Genomic DNA, 22437 nt, shown 5'->3' on the forward strand with positions numbered 1-22437 from the left:
ATTCCGCCTGGTCTTTCCTGTGTCTTGCTTTTGTTGTTCTTGTGTTAGAATGTTTGATGTTTTATTTGTTTATTTAGTTTTATTTTTATTTCTCGTTTTGCGATATGTTATGGTTGCGCGTTGAACTGATCTTCTAACATATCGTGTAGGTAGTTACGTTTTTAATTTCGGTTCTATCATGTCGCTCAGTCTTGTTAAAGACTCGATATACGTGTGTTTTGTTTTAACGGGTAAATTTTCTAGTAGTATACCGATGGGAATATCACATGTGGCATATACATTGGTGGTATCCTGACTGAAGCAAGAACAAGGCTGAGAGATGCCTTTTTCCGGGGTTCTGAGGATGACCTCCAGTAAAGCCGTAAGGGATAGGTACGGATGAGTAGACGTGGCGACCGAAATTACCACATGGAGGGTGTATTCCTATACGGGATCAGGATGTATCTTAAATAAATCGGTGGGAAGATTTTTCAAACGGTTTAGTTAAAATGGCAATGAAATAAAGCCCTTTCTAGTAAATACCCCATTTCCGACGTCTGGCTTAAAATGAGTGGATATTATTTATTTTTTAAGAATAAACGACTGTGGTTTTAATCAAAGTTTGCGCATTCATAAATATAGAGAAAGAGATAAGTTTACGTAATTAATTTTCTAATTACCGGTCTACATAATTGATGGGTGCCTAATAATGATCTGTCAGCCATTTTTTACCTTAAACCTCGTTCTGATTTCTTGAAGCAGCTCTAAAAGATGATAAACTTTAGATTAGAAAATAAATGTAGGGATAACTAATATTTAACAATTACGATAAGCTTAGCGTTTTTTAGGGCGTTTCAGAGTGTTTTTTAAGGCGCTACAGCTCGATTTTGTTGCAAACGAAATTAATTTGATCGTCTCTCGAGAATTGTCATTTAATAAAACACCCAGAAATATCGCTTTGCGGACAAGTAATTATCGTTATTACTTATGATAATTCTATTCCCACAGTCAGTAATGTTGTCTACCTGACCGGCTCGTTGCAAGGATCCACATTTAAAAGTAAACGGTTACAATCCATCCTGTAAATAATTTTTTTGATTTCCTATCGTAAAAAATTTTAATTTCTTTTAAATAATTATCTTCAAATATAGATACAATTGTGTTCTTAATGAACAGGATTACAATAAATGGCTCAAGATTTCGAAGTTAGCTCTTAAACAATAATAAAAGCAAGGAAACTGGAACACTTACCTGAGCCACTCCACATCTTGAAGTGAGGACTTAAACAAGTAGAACTAGACGCGGGGTTCGTGCTTCCGTGAACTCGGTTATCTAGTTCAGAGGGATACGATTTAGGACATTTAAGATATCCGGACGAGGCCTACAGCGAAGGCAAAAGCTGAGTTAATAAATCACCGATGTAAATGTCTACCGAGGCATTTACATCGGTGGCATCAAAACGAGGCCTGACGTATTACTGTGAGATGTAAAAAGACGACTCCCGTTAAAGCCCATCAGGGCTAACAACGGGGGGGGGGTGGCAACCAGAAGCGTCACAAGGCGGGTGTCTTCCCCTACGGGGTTGAGATGAGAACTTTACATGCATATTTTTATTAAAAAGACATTTAGATTACTTATTTACGGTTAGTAAGGTAAGACTTTACCCGATTGTAATCAGAGTTTCTGATATCATAGCTATTAAGTATTTCATCAATAAAAAATGTAGAATTTAATGCTCTAGTGAGATCGCAGAAAAAAAGGTGAAAATGGAATTTTTTGTTATCTACGTAATTTTAAATATTTTCCAAAAACTGCAACTTAGCTGAATCAATTAACAATTGTTTCTCAAAAGCAGAAAGTTTAAAATAATTAACAAATTAATTCTTTAATTTAATATAATTGAAATCTATTGAATAATTTGCAAAATTATATGTCATTATTTATTAATCATCTTTGTTTTCTATTTTATAAAGAATTTTGTTACCGGGTAAAAATTAATAAAAGCGTCATATACTCTTCCAAAGATTGAAGTAAATACATCGATATTTTTCACTACTCTTAATAATTGTATTGCATCATCAAAAATAATGGATTAATTCATATCCTGAAAATTTATTACATTCTTTGAGAATCATCTGTATATAATCAAATCTCAATTTTTTGGTCCACAGATTTTAGAGATATGAGGTCAAACGGTTTAAAAATAATGAAGAATATCACCCTACCCTTAAATCCGACTGAATTATAGAATTATAAATAAGTTAATAAATACTTTCATCGTACTATAGCTCAATTAAACTATCTTTCAGCTCTTTTTAATTTTGTCCAAAATTTAATGCTATTAATATCCCATATGATGCTTAGGATATCTCGTATATGCTAAGGAGATTAAAAGAGGAACACCAATGGAGTATGAAAATTAATTTAATGAAAACGGGATACGTTGTTGTAGGTAAGTAAGAAGAGTATGTAGTCGTGGAGGCGAAAGGAGTGCAAAATTGTGACAAGATTAACTTATTTCTGAGGATGGAAGGTATGAGTTAACATCAGTATTAGAATTGGTCAGGGAAAAGCGGCGATTCAAAATTGAATAACTTACTCTCGTCATCAAAGATAAAATCCAGAACAATACCGATGTTGTATGATGTGGTATTTGAACCTATTGTAACTTAGGGGTCAGAGTGCTGGCAGGTGAGCAAAAGGAATAGGAGAGAGGGACTTTGCAGATGATTTTTTCCGTAGGATTTCAAAATCGAACCGAAAGAGGAATGAGGTAATTGGAGAGTGGTTAAAAAGGAGAGGGTAAAATTCCATAATTAAAAGAATGGAAGAAAAACAATTAGTTTGGTAAGGACATGTTCAACGGGTGAGTGAGGAGAAGTGGACAGAAAGGGTGCTAGATTATTGTCCTGGAGCAAGAAAGAAGAGAAGTAGACCGACCCAGAAAGTAGTGAGGGGGATCTGCATACCCTCTCACCACGCCATGGAAGAGAGAAGAATGGTGGAGGGTGACTGGATGGACAGGAAAATATAAAGATCGAGATGCAGGACGCGGAGCAATCTGTAGGAGCCCCGCCTAAAAACTACAAAAAGAATTTTTTTTACCATTTTCGAAGAATTTATGTTGAACTAGTCTGGAGATATAAATCGAAAAAGACCAACGCACGTAGCTACCCGGAAACTAATTTTATATTTTTTGAACTAAGGAGGCCATGAAACTTCGTTACTTATAAAAACCCAAAGCTTAAAACTTTAGCAATCTCTGTACATTCCCCTAATAATTATGCTGCTGCAGCAGTAGTATAGCCAGATGAATAGAAGGTGACGTAATAATAATGAGACAATAGTACTTATGTAGTAAAAATATTTAAAATCTATTAAATCTGTCGTTTTCAGAATGGAAATGTTTAAAACACATAAAATTAACATTTTTTAATACATATATATATTTTTTTTTGTATACGTTATTTATATTTGTATAATGATAGTAATAAACGCTTCCGAATTATACCAAAATGGTATAATTCGTAATAATTATACCAATAATTATTATTATAAATAAGCTGTATTTACTGTAATTCGTATAAAAAATAATCTTACGTATAATAATTGTTTTAAATTGGGAATTAAATACAACATAAACAATAGAAAAAAATGGATCCACGTGTGAATACGAAAATACAGCATAATTCATTTTAAAAACTCATCACAAGAGTGCGCCACACATTAATTAAAATACGCTTTTAATAAAAGGAGAATTAAGCAGTAAAACGTCAAACTACAATAGCCGTTTTGACGAAAGTATTTATACGGAGAAGTTAAATAAATTTCTGCTTAAGATTTTTACAAATTTTTTGTAAATACGTATTTTTATAGGGACTAGTAGAAAATATTTTATATGAATGAATCACAAACAACGGTAGGTTATTTTTTTTCTTTTTATGAAATAGCAATTTTCTAATTAGTAAATTACAATTTACATTACGCATTATATTGCAATATTGAATATCGTAAATTAATTGAAGGCGGCCAATGATACCTAGACACGCCTTCGCGTTCAGCCGAGATCATCCGATCACCGACCACCCAGAGGCGATGTTAGCCAAAGTGTTCATTATAACTGTCCGAGCAGCGGTATAGATTGGTGGTCTTGCATTTTATCTCCCTATAACGACTAGCTAATTGTTTTACTTCCTACTTATTAAATATATTATGATAAATTAAGAATTATTTATGTTTCCTTGTTTGTCCGTACTTTTTTTTATAATATACTCTACGAGTATTTTTGTTATTGAAAATATAACGGTTGTGAAATTATTTATCAGCTTAAATTATAATTACAGTTTTGTACATAAAATAGATTGATTAAAATAAAATTAGTATTATGAAACACGCATCTGTTCAGCAAACTCCCGATTATCCGGGAAAGCGGATAAACTGATATGCTGCTAAACCTTCCTTTCTTTTTCCTGTTTAGCATCCGGGAACTACCATTCAGGTAATACTTCAGAGGATGAATGACGATGATATGTATGAGTGTAAATGAAGTGTAGTCTTGTACAGTTTCAGTTCGACCACTCCTGAGATGTGTGATTAACTGAAACCCAACCACCAAAAAACACCGATATCCACGATCTAGTATTCAAATCCGTATAAAAATAACTGACTTTACTAGGACTTGAACGCTTAAACTCTCGACTTCCAAATCAGCTGATTCGGGAAGACGCGTTCACGACTAGACAACCCGATGGGTTATGCGGCTAAACTCGACACCGAAAAACTATTTTTTTTTAAATACTCAAGTACGGTATGCAATTTTTTTTGTTAAATAAAAATATAAATTATTTAATAAAATTCTTATAAATTTTTTTACTAATGAATGTTATTAGACTTGTAAATCGTTAAAATTAGCGAAAGAAAATTATAGAAGAAAACAGTCTTAAAAAATACATTATAAGTGTCAAATCTATTTAAGACAGCTCAACGGCACGGGAAAGTTATATATATTAAATCGCTTCCTGATAACAACCTGGGCGATAAGTTGTATATGATTTATGACTTGAATTCAAATGAACTTATTAAAGTTCATTTAATGAAAATAAAAGTTTTATTTTTAGTTGAAACTCTATCAGTACCGGTGAACAAACTGGTGCCAAAAATTAAAAATTTAAATATGTCGATAGAAAATCCCATTAAAGTTATTATTTAAGGAAGAGGACATTATTAACAAGGTTTGAATTGCGGAAAAAACTACCGTTCGTCTAAGAGATGGTGGAACGTAAGGTTGATCCAATATGTCACATAGTTCCGCGCTGAATAACATGAAAGATGACTTAGACTGACAGTCTGTAAATAGGTGCATATATCGCAAACATGACTAAAATATATTTAACATCTCCAATATTGTTCCTGTTTGTTAAATTCTGATATATTGAATATCGCACAACAGGTACAACACAGTCTTCAGAACACAATTTCCTCTAAGTTGCACAGGTGGGCGGCCGCGCAATAGTTTCAGAGGTAATTTATTTCCCAGAGAAATTTATTTCCCGCGCGTATACAATCAGCTGTTGTAAATACGTAAAGTATACTCAATGACTCAACTAACCGAGCTCGCGGAAGCGCGAATCCCGCGCCTAGTTCTACTTATTATGAGCCAATTTCGTGAATGTCTCATAATTCGAGGCAAATTGAAAACAACGTACCACCAAAAATGTTGATCGCAACAACGAAATTTAGTCCTAGTTCCCTAAATAAACTCAATCCAAATGGCCACAGCTTCCTTCATCTCATCGTCGGTGATTACCTTTGATATCCCTCTTGAAATGAGAGAAGAACTGACTCAATTGAGTATATTCCGTGACTCAATTTAGTTGAGACTACGGAATAGCAAACACCGTGACTTTTTTACGAGAGTTTATAACTGTTATTCACAATAAAAACATTCTATTCAGTTACCGGCAGTTCATCACAAAAAATTGTAATGTTTACGAATGATGGTGCAGTGTTATGTTCGGGTAGAAAAATAAGGTAACAGCAGCTCTCGAAAGATAAATATCATATTTAACGGAAAAATACTGTATAGGAAAGATTTAGGATTAGATGATGCATGGAAAAATGTATCTGTTATGCAGGATATAGAAAGTTTAGTTGATTAGAACTAAGTGTACACATTGTTTCTCCCATCTAGCATCAAAAAAAAAAACATATTTGAAGAATTAGCTCAAATGTTACAGCATGATGTTACGTCATTTAACGATTAAATGAAATTATTCATGTATTTCGCAGTCAGTGCTTTAGTAAAAAATTACGATACATTGAGTATTGTAAAACTCAGGTATCGTAATGCGAGACCTCCATTTGTAAATATTGTGAAAAAGTTTGACTAATTCACAATATCGAGTAGCAATATTTGCTCTGAAAGATGTCTTAAGCGACATCATTATGTAAATGTCTAAAAAAAGCGATTTAACAATCATTGATGCTCAACAGTTTGCAAAAATTACGATTAACCAACTAAAAACTCAATATTTGAAACACGAAATTTTTTGGAGTGACATTATAAGAAAAATATTATCGGAACGTCAAAATGATATCGATACATCAGCTATAATTACATTTATTGAACGCATCAGTTCACTTACAGAACAAATTTCCAGGTAAATAATTAAAGGATTGGAAAGTATTTGTTAAAGAAATAATTATAAATTCGACAAACAATTTTGATTTCAAAAAGTAAAATATAATACAGCTTTCCAAAAACATATTCAGAATTTACGGCAAATAAAAACGTTAATATAGATAAAATATGGAACGAATATTCAGAATTAATATTTAAAATTCTAGAGAAAACTAAACTACGATTGTTCAAGCTATACATTATCCTTTTTCCAAACTTCTTCTTTTCCTGTTTTAGCCTCCGTTAACTACCGTTCAGATAATACTTCAGAGGATGAATGAGGATGATATGTATGAGTGTAAATGAAGTGTAGTCTTGTACAGTCTCAGTTCGATCATTTAATCCATTCCAATCCATTTTACAGACGCCGAAGCAGTGTTGGATCGCTAAAAAGGCCGCTAGGTTTTGGAAGAGCGTATGTATACCTGCGCACTACCGACTAAACCTCCATCCCTGGCCTTCCACCCTCCCTGGCATAGCTAATAGAGAATTCAGTCGTGAAAGGGGAGATCGCCCACACACAAAGTCATACGTCACATCATTCTACAAGTACAGATCGCAAGTTGAAAACACAATGCAAATTTTTACATGAGATCATTAAATAATCAGAACAAAACACAATATAAGCACCAAATGAACAATGCTGTGAGAAGCATCAATACACAGCAGACTGCACCATAGCACCAGTCACCCATGTACAAATACAGCTAATCAAGGAACATAATATATACAACAAACAATGTAAACTTTTCTCTTTTTTTTCCACTCGGTATCTGGCGCGTTGAACCTCGAGGCTACACCAGTCTGCCGACCGTATGAGCGAAATTTGTTCTATGTAAGTTGGGAAATTACATTATTTTAGTTAGCGTCCGTCGCCGCTAGTACCGCCACACCTGCACGAATTGAATACGGTATGCGCGCGCGCTTTAGTTAGAATCATTAAATTAAATAAACTAAAATATGTTATATTTAAATAAAATTATAAATATTTTAAATTAAGTTGTGTGTATGTATTTGTGTGTCTAAGCCGTGTATCAAAAACAACCCATAGTTGTAAAAGCCGTGTGACGGGAAAATCCTACTACAACTGTGTTTATAAAGTAAACGGTTTTTATAAAGTACGAACCACTTTAAATAACTTTTCATAAGTTAAACTTTAAAAAATAGAATTTTGTAAATATTTCCTACATCAAAATGATGTATTTTTAGGTTAGTTTATTTATTATTTATCGGTAAATTACGTTACTCAATCGATAACAACTAGAAACATTTACAAATCAATTTAATACTCATATTTATTGAGTCTGAACAGGTCGACGTTGAGCAAAATCATAAATATGTTTTTTTTTTTTTAAATCGTTTATCTTGAACATTTCTCTGTTAAAATAGTTTGCCTTTACATAAATTTAAAAAAGATATTAAAGTTATTTTTTATATTAAAGATGATTTATGGCGAAAGGTGACTTTGACTTTATATCAAATGTTTTTATAGTCAAGCATTTCATAAAATACAGATTTATAATAATCTTTTTCAATCAATGAACAATTTTATCAGATAATCATAGAGGGAATGAAATAGTTTCTAAATGCGACCGGGATAGAAAGTAAATCAGGATTTTTGTTAGAAACTGATTAATCGAAAAAACAGGTAAAATAAAAATATTACAATCACTGATTAATGTATCTTTTTTTTTGTTGAATGTTATGACTGAACCGACAAAACACAAAGCGGTTTTTACTATAAGATATTGTTTCCTATATATTGAATCATCAGAAAGAAAATTTTTATTAATTAATAATTTTTCATTATCTGTTGTTATATAACAATTTTAATAAATGTAATGTATTTTAATCGAGATCATTTAAGAAAATGAGATGAATATAAAGTAAATTTCACCGATTATTTTATCGGTGCTACCAACTTAATTAAACCATCGCTCTCATAACTAATTTGATAGTTCATAAATTTATGTCCGTCAAGATATATAAAGTTACTTGTATACGTATATTTTTTAAATTATTCAAGTCCATTGTTATGTTATAATTAATCATTCCTAAAAATAGTTTTAAATTTTTTTTTAGTAACAGTATCTATTATAATTAAGTGTTCTTCTATATTTAATAACTTATAAACATCCCCGTGAGCACATTAAACCTTGATTTTGAATTATGTCCTATTCGTTTTTTCGATATAAATATATGTTTTCATTGATCACATATGATTCCACATTCAAGTGTTACCACGCTTATCGTAATTATTTATACGGTGTCATTTATTTTGTAACGATTTTATTTATTTACATATTTTTTATAAAATTATTAGGTTTGTTCAGTTTTTTTATTGTAAGTAAAAGTTGAGTTACAGTCTTTAAGTACAAGTTATTAATAATAAATTTCGTTTTAAAACATTTTAATTAGACGTTTCAATCAAAATATATGATACCGTAAGTTTTTCTTTATTGAAAAAACCTTTTTCTTTTATTTAAATTTTTTTTTGTCTTCAGTCATTTGACTGGTTTTATGCAGCTCTCCAAGATTCCCTATCTAGTGCTAGTCGTTTCATTTCAGTATACCTCCTACATCCTACACCCCTAACAATTTGTTTTACATATTACAAACGTTGCCTGCCTGCACAATTTTTTCCTTCTACCTGTTCCTCCAATATTAAAGCGGCTATTCCTGGATGCCTTAAATTGTGGCCTTTAAGTCTGTCTCTTCTTTTAACTATATTTTTCCAAATGCTTCTTTCTTCATCTATTTGCCGCAATACCTCTTCATTTGTCACTTTATCCACCCATCTGATTTTTAACATTCTCCTATAGCACCACATTTCAAAAGCTTCTAATCTTTTCTTCTCAGATACTCCGATTGTCCAAGTTTCACTTCCATATAAAGCGACACTCCAAACATATACTTTCAAAAATCTTTTCCTGACATTTAAATTAATTTTTGATGTAAACAAATTATATTTCTTACTGAAGGCTCGTTTCGCTTGTGCTATTCGGCATTTTATATCGCTCCTGCTTCGTCCATCTTTAGGAATTCTACTTCCCAAATAATAAAACTGTTTTACCTCCATAATCTTTTCTCTTCCTATTTTTATATTCAATCTTTGTTATTTCTAATGCATTTCATTACTTTCGTTTTGTTCTTGTTTATTTTCATGCGGTAGTTCTTGCGCAGAACTTCATCCATACCGTTCGTTCATTGTTCCTTCTAAATCTTTTTTACTCTATGCTAAAATTACTGTATCATCAGCAAATCGTAGCATCTTCATCTTTTCACCTTGTACTGTTACTGTGGATCTAAATTGTTCTTTAACATCATTAACTGCTAGTTCTATGTAAATATTAAAAAGTAACGGGGATAGGGAACATCCTTGGCGGACTCCCTTTCTTTCTTTACTTACAATATCGTCAAAATTATTCTTGACTAAAACCATTCTGGAATGATGAAATCATCTGTAAAAGGCTCAAGGATTACATTAATTATTAATTAAGTTATTCTTAAAATTTTCAAAACGTAAATAAACTTAAAGAATTTAAGAACAATTAGACAGGCAAACATATATCTGACTATTATAAATTCGATTTAAATGGAAGAAATCAGACAACACAGTTGTAGGACCTTTCCATCACGTGGCTAAAGTCGCATTCCGGGAAAGTCCTACAGTAATGTAATTTTACAACTTCATAAAACAAATTTCGCTCGTACGCTCGCAGACTGATGTAGCGGCGAGAGTCATGGCGCTAGATACCGAGTCGGCCGGGTGATCGAATTTGTGAGGTGCGATTTTGTAAATTTTTTTTATAAATATTGTTTTTTAATTTTTAACAAATGTTCCTAAGAAAAAAATGACGTTAATTAAATTTTGAAATACTGAGGGAGACCTTGCTCTACAGCCTCACCTACTTGACCTTTTAAATTGAAAATTTAATTGCATCAATGTCCCATACACAGAAGTAATCTGACCAAATTTGGTCAAAACCGGTCCAGTAGTTCTGGATGTATAATATGATTTAGAGGCCGACACCGAACACACGTACATTAACATCTGGAAAATTTCCATTCTGTTTTTTTTTGGTTTGTATGGGTTCCTTAGGTGTCAAAACGTGAATCCATCCGGTGAAAACCGCATACGCCCAAACTGGACCGATTACAATACTTTACCTTCTAGAGTTATAGCTCTGTTAAATAGCGCTATCTAGACGGAAAAGTAAAAATACACGTACAGTTGTTAAGGATCAGTAACTTTCCAAGCGCACTTAATTTGATGACAGAGCTGGTTATCTTATATCATTAGTTATGACGTTCCATAATAAAAATAATCTCACACAATTAACCGGTAATTAAATAAATTTACAAAAATCTACATTTAAAACTGATTAGTTAGTGAAATTATACTAATAATAAACAAACGACTGGAACTGTTTTCAGACCTACTAGTTCAAAAAAATTTTGAAACCAGCAGTTTCAAATTTTTTCCTTACCGATCATTTCTGAATGATTTATCCTTTAAATCAATGATAACGTAGAGTAAAATAAAGATGCAATTTTTTATAATTTATTGTGTAAAAATTAAAATAAAATAATTTTCTTCTGCTGCTGTATTATAAGTTTTGAATTACGCTGCTGAAACCTGTACCATAATGACGGTCATTCTGAAACAGATTTTCATTGCAACACAGGTGTTCAATCGATCAAAGGTCTACTCTTTTCAACCGCTGACCGATCAGAAGCGGGTATTATTTAATATATTAACTGTTTTATTTAAATCAGATTAAGTAAAAAAAATTAAACAGTGGTTAATTTGAAAGAACACAATTAGGTAAACAAACCTTTTGTTAATTATGTCGGATTCTGAGGAAGAAATATCTGTAACACCGATCGATATTAAAGAAAAGGCAAAACTTATGACTAAAGCCTATTGCCAAAGAAATTATTGTTTAATGTATTTTTTATAAATATTCTGTAACAATGTTTTCTACCGTTGATAAATCAATAATCCAAATATTGTCTCAGCCGTAGAAAAAATACGGTATGCAACTGTCTACAATGGTCATTAATGCACTCTTGCGAAGTCTACGACACTCGCCAAGGCTGGTTTGCATTACGTACTATTATTTAAATTGTTAATAAACAGCCTAAACGGACAAAGAGTAAATCTATTGCGGGATTACAGGTATTTGGTTTTTATTTTTAGGTATCACTAGAAAGGTTTACGTGGTAAATTTATGAAAAACCAATAAATAGAAACAATTTTTTTTCGATTTTGGTTACTTTAGGACCATTTTCTAACCCACCGGGTTGGTGTAGTGGTGAACGCTCTTCCCAAATCAGCTGATTTGGAAGTCGAGAGTTCTAGCGTTCAAGTCCTAGTAAAGCCAGTTATTTTTACACGGATTTGAATACTAGATCGTAGATACCGGTGTTCTTTGGTGGTCGGGATTCAATTAACCACACATCTCAGGAATGGTCGAACTGAGACTGTACAAGACTACACTTCATTTATACTCATGCATATCATCCTCATTCATTCTCTGAATTATTATCTGAACTGTAATTACCGCAGGCTAAACAGGAAAAAGAAAGAAAGGACCATTTTCTAACTTCCTTCACTTCTTTCATTGCTGTTTTCTTTCTTATCAGTACCTCTTCATTCTTTCTTCACGCTGTTTTTTGCGTTCTTCCGGCCGCTCCAGTTTCCAATTTTCTTTCCTTCCTTCTTTCTTTTATTCTTGGTAATCCTTAAAAATCATAATTTTAATTTTAAAAGCGTCTACTTTCAATATCGCTTTTGTTTTAAATAAATCTTAATTCTTTGTTTAACTTGTTTAAAACAGTTTGCTGTTAACCTAAAAAAGATTTGCTTAGTTAACCTATTCTTATTCAATCTAACAAGGTCACCTCTTCGCTTTTTCATTTTGTTCGTTAATCCTTTTTTATATTTTGATATATTCCATTTTTACTTCTGAGTTTAAATGCGTTTCTGTCCTTTACGGGACTAACATTTCTCCCTTCCTTTCTTGTTACTATATTCACCATATTTGCGTTCACGCTTAAACAGTTACACGCATATAAACTCGAAGATTTTATTACTATATTATAATGTCTGATCTTTTGATAATTATTTTTTTATTTGATTTATTATTTTTTGTGGGATGGAGTTTTTATTATTCCTTAAGCTTTTTCTATTTTTGAAACTCATCTTGTGTCGCTGATTTTTTTATAGTCTGTTTTTTCTATAAATTTATCTAAATATCTGAATTCTTTAACAGTTTCTAATTTTTCTATTTATGTTATTAATGTTTGTTGACGATCTACATACAACCTCCCTGCATTCTATCGATTTTATTACCGATTTTATTACCCTGCATTTTATTACCGATTTTTTAAACGGGGTAGCTCCGAAATCCCTATTCTCTGTACCCCTTTAAGAGGTTTAAAGCGTTTATCGGAAGCAGTAACTTTTAATATAAGTAAAAACAGATCGGTTTATTCACTTATCTTACATAAGTACCATTCATAAAGCATATAAAAATTCTCACAGCTTTATATATTTTTTTTACTAAAATGATACGTATTTTCGTTTACAGTTGGTATCATTGCGAGAAGCAAGGCGCTCATCGTGCGATTTAGAACCGCCTTCTCACCGCGCACTTTTGCCTCCACCTTTAATTTCTGATAACGAAAAAGGTAAGTCGTAGAACGGTAAAAGTAGTTATTACGTTAAAATATTATTAGTCAATATTTAGAGAATTAGGTAAGAAAAGACTAAAAAAAAATACCGACTTAACACAACTTATTTCACTATAAAATAGAATATAAGAATATTAAATATTTTCTGGTAAAATGCAACTCTTTTAGGAGTAAAAAAATGAATTTGGAAATCAAATTTACTTTATACATCATCTGAATAATATTATTCATTTATATCACTACAGTACATTTTTTAGTTTACAATATTAAAATAATCCAAACTAAGGATAAAAAGTTAAAATTAGCGCTGTCTAGACCGGAAAATAAAAATACACGTACAGTTGTTAAGGATCAGTAACTTTCCAAGCGCACTTAAATTGATGACAGAGCTGATTATCATATATCATTAGTTATGACGTTCCATAATGAAAATAATCTCAAACAATTAACCGGTAATTAAATAAATTTACAAAAATCTACATTTAAAACTGATTAGTTAGTGAAATTATACTAATAATAAACAAACGACTGGAACTGTTTCCAGACCTACAAGTTTCAAAAAAACTTTGAAACCAGCAATTTCAAAATTTTTTTCCTTACCGATCATTTCTGAACGATTTATCTTTTAAATCAATGACAACGTACAGTAAAATAAAGATGCAATTTTTTATAATTTATTGTGTAAAAATTAAAATAAAATAATTTTCTTCTGCTGCTGTTTATAAGTTTTGAATTACGGGGCTGAAATCTGTACCATAATAACGTCATTCTGAAACTACGCGGCTGAAGTAGGCTCATATTTAATTATAAAGAAAACGTATCCTTATATTATCCACTTACATTTTTCTCCTATATATTTCATTTTCGGGGTGAAAAATAACTTTTTTTTATTTAAAAACTAAATATTTTTTGCAATTTTAAGAATTTATGTGTTAATTTTTCCTACATTTTTAATGTTTATTATTGTACTTTTATATGAAATTTTTAATGTCGTAATTTTTCTAGTTTCGTTAAATATAAATAAAATACACGGAAGATCAACGCGTTGTTTCGTCCATATTACGCTTATTGAAAGCGGTAATTGAACAAGTAGTAGCAACGTTTAAGTAAATTAATGAATATGAGGTGATGAATTTAGCATTAAACTTGGAATACGTTGTACTTTGCAGTAGCAATACAAAAATGAATTTAGATACTCATGTTAGCGGTAAATTGAGACATCAATTAATTTTTACGTACTGCAAATGCAGTTTAAAAATATTTTGAATTTTAGAAACTATAGCGGTATTGTAGTAGCTCTAAACACACAATAACCTAGAGATTTTGAATTCTTAGGTAACCGATAAAGTTAATAATAATTGTATATTTTATTTCAAAATTTTAATTAAAATATTTAAGGCTGGTGGACACAAAAATACTATCATCCAGATAGAAATATTCAGATTTCATTAGGTATGTCGGTCAGGACGGGACGCCTTAACAGGATTTTCAACTTTTCTTTGGGTAAGAAAATACTAAAAAAAATACCGACTTAATACAACTCGCCTAATTCTTCCTGCGTTGTTCCCTGCCGATTACCCTTTCTCATCGACCACACCTTCTCCTAATCTCTAATCCTTTATTCTCCGACTTCATTTATGCGGGTGAAGTTCTGATCCTGCTGATCCGCGCTAAAGATTAAGGGACGCGTGTATAGCCTTCGCGTCCTTAGTGCGACCTGTTGACAGGAACTACCGCATACCGACCTGGAGATCCTATATTCTAACTGATGATGCATTAATAAAAACGACGGCTCAGTACGCATAGACCCGCCTGATACCTCATAAAATATAAATAAAAATAATAGTGACGAACACTAACATCATAGGATCGGACTGGAAGTTGAATAATACGATTTTACTGGAACGATACTAAGATCAGATGAATACATTCGCGTAAATATCCGAAGGTTTAAATTTAAACACTTTAGAAAAAATAGAATCGAGCGCAGACAGTAACCTACCCCTACCTAGTCTGATAAACAGATAAATATATTGACTAAAATAAATAGATCGATCGACCTTCTCGTCAGCACTCCTTTTCCTTCGTTCCTTTTTTGTTTTTATTAATCACGCGACGAATGAAGGTTGATCATCCTGGTAGATCCTCAAAGCCTAGATCCAAGTACCTTGATGATAAATCCAAGGCGTACTAGAATGTTTATTCAGTCTTATCCGGTAGATGGGAGTTACTGAAATGCCCATCGGGCATTTATATGCCCGATATGCCCATCGGGATTAGGAGGCCCATAGAGCCTCCTAATCCCTACTTACAGGTAAAAGGCGTACGTATAAAAATGGCGAGTAAAATATCCTTAACGGTTACACTCGACGACACTAGATGACCTGCCCTAGTTATCCGATAAAACGTTATCTCTTTATGTTGACATTATTTCAATTAAAATAGAATTTTCATACAACTTACATTAAAAGCCAAAGGAAGTTACATGAAAACCCAAACTAAAGAAACAGAAAACCATATTAATATTTTAAATCAGAAAAAAGTAAATAGAGCTGTTAAATTTTATACGGAGTACATCACAAGTCGATGATCGGTAATAAAAAAGGATAAAATAATATAGAAGAATTATAAGACTGGATATGCAGAAGAATTTTATAAGAAATTCAGATAATTTTTTTTATTTTATTTAATTAGAATCTATTATTCCAAATATAAACGGTAAGTAAACGGATGTGTCTATTGAAAAAAAGGGTCTCGGATAAAGTAAAAAGATAAAATCAGCGACTCAAAAAAGCAATACCCCCGTACAAGTTATTTGATATTATATAGTAGTGATGGAATGAGTCGGTCAGTCGTGCTTTATTAGATTTCAACCTTAACGCTGACAGACTACGCTAAGTCAAGAACTACAGAATAAGTGGCTAATTACTTTCACCCTTAAAAAAAATTGTAATTGTCCTAATATTAACCATGAACTTATGATATAATCGGATGAAATGTTTATAAATAAAAAATCGAGTAAAATTGTTTTTATTTTCAGGTTACTCTTGTTCTTGTCCGCCTTTTGAATGTATGTGCAGTGGACCTATACCGCCTATGCCACCTACATCGAATGAGATGGGATCTTGGTTAAACACAGCCCACACAGAAAATCAAGATCCTGTTTTTGAATCCCTCAATTCTAATTCAGGTTAGTAAAAGAAAAAAAAATCATACGAATCAATTTTTAATTATATTAAACTTTTTTAAGCATCATAAATGTGAACAGATCGTATAGAAATTCAACACAAGGTATATTAAATACTATTCTATACTTGTTCTGTTACTAATTCTGTTCTAATAATGTAACTACAATACTTTCGATAGATGTATATGATATTATAATACTACACGTCACACAACGAAGAAAATTATGAAAAACTTTTCTTACTGACCGATCTAAAAGAAATTTCATTTCAATTTTCAAGTTTCTAGCTGTAAGGGTTTGGTATACGTTCTGTATATAGGTATTTTAAATTGAGATGGACTTAATGAACCGTCCAGGTTTTTCTCATTTTTTACTTTCACATCTGTACACTCACAGCTGTACTGTATAATGCAGCACAGTGCAGTACACTGTGCTACTTTCGTGATTATAAATGTATATAAGAATAGTTTGCTAATCGGATCAAATATTACGGAGTGGACAGGAAAACCCTTTACGCTAGTTATGAAAATATTAGGATAGGTCCTTCTACGGATCTAAAACGTATATGTAGGTTCCACCGCGTTAAAAGCACAGTTATATGCGCCTCCACATACGGTTGTTCATCCGCAACGGTATATCAAGGGGTGGATCGTTTCAAATGCTGACCGAACAGAGTCTTGAGGCCGCTCTTTATTGACGTATCTGTGTTTTCAGATCTCTTCTTCTATAAAATCCTAAAGCGTGCTGTAAGTGCGGTGAGGTTAGGGCTTCTTGCCGGCCTGGCCGACGAAGCCGGAAAGTCTTCTGACCCGCATCCGATCCAGCGATTCGGAAAAATTTCATCGAGGCGTCTGCGGATATTCAAACCAAAACGAGCTGGAGCACGTCCTGCTAAAACGTAATGATGTCAACAATCCCTTTCGCCGTTAATAGCGGAAAATTGACCGCCCGTCGATCGTTCTCAGATAACTGTTTGTCGAATAATTGTGCCGTCGAAAAAATAAAGACCAAGGAGATGTTCGGCTGTCATCACACGGCCCACATCATAAAAAGAGGCGGATGGTGTTCGATTCCTTCAAGTGAGGATTGTCCTTCGCTCAGAAAGAACATTTCGGTTTAGAGGACTACGATAAATCGCACACTCGTCTGAGAACATGACGTTCTTTCTATCTTTGTTCTCAGAAAGCGTTCAAGCAATAACTGACACGCATAAACACGTCGATAAAGATCGTTGTCACGCGACTCGTTAACTGTGGCTGTCGAAAACATTTACCTTGCATGTCCTTCCGCGTACGGTCTCGCATCGTCGATCTTGGAACGTCTAACTCTGCAGAACGTTGGCGCGTCGATTTTATCGGTGATTTTCGAATTGACGGCGACTTCTCCGCAACAGCATAGTCTCAGTTCGAGTGCTCGCCCTGACGGTGACGATTTCCCAAAACGCACAAAGAAGTAATTCGTAATATTCTCCGATGTTTTACCGGTGTGTGAACGTTCGGTGGACCCACACGAAACTAACAAACGCTCTTCGACACTGAACGCATTTGTATCCGTCATCGTTCACATTCGAGAACGACTAAGGTCGTTGTCGAACCACCACAATGAACATGCCAACCCCGTAGGAGAAGATACCCGCCTTGTGACGCTTCCGGTCGCCACCCCCCCCCCCTCGTTCCTAGCCCTGATGGGCTTTAACAGAAGTCGTCTTTCGCCCTCTAACATTTTACATCTCACAGTAATAAGCCAGGCCTCGTTGGGATACCACCGATATAAATGCCTCGATAAGCATTGGCGTCGGTGATTTTTGAACTCGGCTTTTGCCTTCGCTGTAGGCCTCGTCCGGACATTTTGAATGTCCTACATCGTTTCCCTCTGAAGTAGCAAATCGAGTCCGCGGAAGCACGAACCCCGGGCCTAGCTCTACTTTTATTGAGCCAATTTCTAGTGAATGTCTCGAATTCGAAACAATTTAACTACAACATACCACCAAAAAGTGTTGTTCGAAACAACGAAATTTAGTCCTAATTCCCTTAATGAACTCAACTTCAGTTCGTACCACAGACTTAGGTTAATTACGGACTCCGGTCTGGTCTACCAGGGAGAGACCACAAATGAACACACCGGACGATCCCCGCCTCGCTTATCCACAACACTTTTTCCAGCAGATTTAATTTCCATATAACCAAGATCCGGTCGATCAAGAGTGTACCGGATGCGTTAAACAGTTAGCGCTGGACCTGCTGATATATACGCCGTTTAAATCGTGAAAATCGGACGAGCGGTTGCCGTGATATTACAATGCCACCCTAACGCACCCCCTCCAATTTCCGAACGGCGCCCCAGGGGCAGTTGAAAATATTATCATTCGACGGGTACTACTGGGAACGGATGGGCTATCATCTACAGGGTTGAAAAGCTTTTTCAGAGCGCTAGGACCAACCGTTTTTTCAGATATTTGCGATTTTCTTCAAAAATTCGGATCCAGCTAAAAAGTACTAAATTTTCCCAAAACTTCGATATATATTTCGCATATATTCATATATATACGGTATATCGATGTATAGTAATATAATAAGAATAAACCTCTCTCTTTTTTCTGTTTAGCCTCCGGAACCACCGTAAGGTATTACTTCAGAGGATGAATGAGGATGATATGAATGTAAATGAAGTGTAGTCTTGTACAGTCTCAGGCCAACTATTCCTGAGATGTGTGGTTAATTGAAAACCCAACCACCATAGAATACACCTGACTACCACGAGACACGTACAACGAATCGGTACATTCCGGTGCTAAGCTTAGGGGGACGGACCACACACATACACACACACACACACACACACACACACACACACACACACACACACACACAAATGCCGTTTAGTAGGGTAGGGTGGAATTTAAATTTTATAACATTTTCCAAGAATAAATAGCTTGGATATTAACCAACTACTGACTGTACCGGTCAGCTCGATGAACTATCAAGACACGTACTTTAAAAAATTAAAATTATATATGTTTATTTATTTATTTTAGAATAGAATATTTTTTATATTTATTTCTTATATATAAGATGGCTTTACCCGGTAAGCAGTCTCTTTTTATGCGGTCCCTTAGCCTTGGGTAGGGTCCAAGAGCCTGGACAGATTCCACTCTGCCGGTTATCAACACAAAGTAACAGGAATCACAAGTACGGCAATGTAGATGGAATTGGTTTATCCGACTTCCCTAGCGCTTATCCAAGGAATAATGAATTAGGAAATCGAAGAGAAGAGGGGGATAATCGAACCACAGATAAACAAATCTGATATGATTCGGATAGTTACATAAGCGATTTCATTTTACTACATGTGGCATTCAATAGCATAATTTATTTTAACTTTCTTTAAAAACGTTTGTTTGTCATATAACAAAATAACGACCAATAATAATAGTTTATTTCGTTTATAGTAGAATAATTATTTTTTCCTATTCAAATATTACTTTCAGCTCTATCTTTTTTTATAGGCAAGATATTTAAATCTTTAAAAAGTAAGAGTTTTAATTGTCTTAAACCGTCGATTTGAAGCGACCTAACTTAGTTAAAAATTTAATCGGTATATTTTCCTTAGAAGAATTACTTATTATACAAATTTTCATTAAAAATATATTCGCTCTTTGTTTAATGTGGACGTAAGTTTAGCGATACAATTTTCACTGAACAGACAGAAGCTTTCATCTAATGTAAAGAAATACATTATTAAAATAATTGCAAAAAAGACAAAGATATATTATTAAGATAATTACGTAACTCATTCGCTGAAAGATTACAAAGTATTTTCCTTAGATCGGTTTGAAAGTTAGCAAAACGTTTTGGATTTAGTATGACTTTTTTTAATTACAGAGAAAAATATTTTAAAGGTTCTTCTTGTAATTAAAAATAAAAATTATAAATATATTTTTTCTCGGTTTAATAACAAATGACGATTCGCTTACCGAACAGAAAAAAGATTGTTGAAGAAAGTCTGCCTGGTAATAGACAGATCGGTTTTAATTGCCGTTATTTATAACTTTTTGTAAAAGTTTTTCGTAAAGGAAAGTAAATAATTTTTTTTTTTTTCATTTTCAGGTATAAACTACGACTTTTCAGCAGGTAACGATCTATTCCAGCCGGAAGAGATCTTTCAACTAGATCAACCCATACGAACTACAGATTACTGTCAACCGCAGGATACATCTAAATCACCACCGACACTATTGGATTTAGGAAGCGGAACGATCCACAGAAGTTGTCTGAAAGCAGAACCCGATGCATTTTGGATGATGCCACCGGTCGACCGCGCGTTAACTACAACTTTAGAGGACAGCAACAGTAACTCGAGTCGATTACCGCACTGCTCACCGGAAACGATCGAAAATAATATTAGAAATACGTATAGAGAAGAAGACTCTTGTAGAATGAATAATTTTCCGCCTGAAGTGTTGCAAAAGATGAACATCAACTTAGTACAGTTTCACTTAGACGAATGCAAAGATACATCTCTCGATACTAAGTATCAGTTGGACGATCAACAAACACGTTTATACGGTTTACCGCATCTTGAAAATAATACCAGATATCATCATCAGACCGTCGAAGCAGGAATGGATTCGAATATTAATTGCGAATTGGCTCCGCAATTAGCACTAGCAAACATACCGCATTGTGCTGAATCGCAATACCTTGATTATAGTCAAAACGATTACCAAAGACACAGCGAACTAAAACATGACAATCAGTATCTAATATCTGATAGTTCATTAGACGAGTCGACTACCGCATCTCTCGTTGAATTTAGTTACAGACCTCAAACATCAGCTCCGACGATGCCGACAGAAAATAATTTCTTTCAGACATTTCAATACCAGAATCAAAACTATTTTCAGCATATTCCTCATCACTAATTAAAGAAAAGTAACGGAAACGACTATAATTATTATAAAAATGTAAATAATAGAAATAAATAAACATAAGTATATAATTAAACAAATGTGATGTTTACTTATTCTTAAACTTAGATAAAAGCTCATTTAAAAATTATATGCGTTTTATAAAATTTAATACACAAAGCATCTCCTTACCCGGTGTTTTTTTATCGCAAGACGTAAACACCTATTTAAAATTATCAGGTAAATAATTTTAACATCAAAATACGATTAACCTTTTGTAAATTTATGACTCTGTACATAAAATATCGTTTAAATTATACTTACAAAAATCTTATCGCGCATCATACAGAGTGTACCATATAAAACGCAACCCAACCTTATATTGGTAGGTATTGAAATAATAAAAAGGCATGTGTAAATGTAAATGTAATTTTTTTTATTACCATCCATTACCTTACATTTAGAGTAAATGTTGGAAGTGGCCGCCATTTTCTTGAATACAAGCTTCAATTCTTTTTACAGCGTTTCTTGCAACTTTTTTCAAAGTTTGTGACTGGATATTTAATACAGCTTGTTCAATATTGGCTTTCAATCGTTCAAGTGTTCGTGGTTTGTTGCTGTAGGCTTTTTCTTTGAGGTAACCCCGTAGAAAAAAATCCGCCGCAGTCAAATCTGGAGATCTTGGTGGCCACAAGCCTCGACCGATAACACGATTACCAAACGAAACCAACTTCTGATTCCTCAACGAAATCAGAAGTTGAAACTGCGTAGTGCAATGTCGCACCGTCATGTTGTAGCCAGCAGTGTCTGTCTTCCTCTTCCAAGAGTGCGATGAACTGAAATAAAATATCCTGATATCGTTCTGCATTAATGGTGTACTCGAAAAAAATAGAACCGATTATTTTCTTCCGCGATATCGCGCACCACACGCCCAACTTCTGCGGGTGTAATTGTTTTTCGTGATAAACATGGGGATTTTCAGCACTC

The 22437-nt window shown here is 33.5% G+C and overlaps 1 protein-coding gene across 1 annotated transcript in view; it reads left to right on the top strand.

Moving 5' to 3' along the window:
• Positions 1–21480, top strand: part of LOC142320356 (uncharacterized) — a 78700-nt gene extending 57220 nt beyond the window's left edge. The window contains exons 6-8 of the mRNA XM_075358062.1: positions 13255–13354; positions 16398–16547; positions 20651–21480. Coding sequence (XP_075214177.1) covers positions 13255–13354; positions 16398–16547; positions 20651–21465 — 1065 coding nt within the window. The 3' untranslated portion in view covers positions 21466–21480. The remainder of the gene's footprint in view (positions 1–13254; positions 13355–16397; positions 16548–20650) is intronic.
• Positions 21481–22437: the final 957 nt, after the last annotated feature.

Source organism: Lycorma delicatula, chromosome 2, assembly GCF_047948215.1.
Source record: "Lycorma delicatula isolate Av1 chromosome 2, ASM4794821v1, whole genome shotgun sequence".
NCBI lineage: Eukaryota > Metazoa > Arthropoda > Insecta > Hemiptera > Fulgoridae > Lycorma > Lycorma delicatula.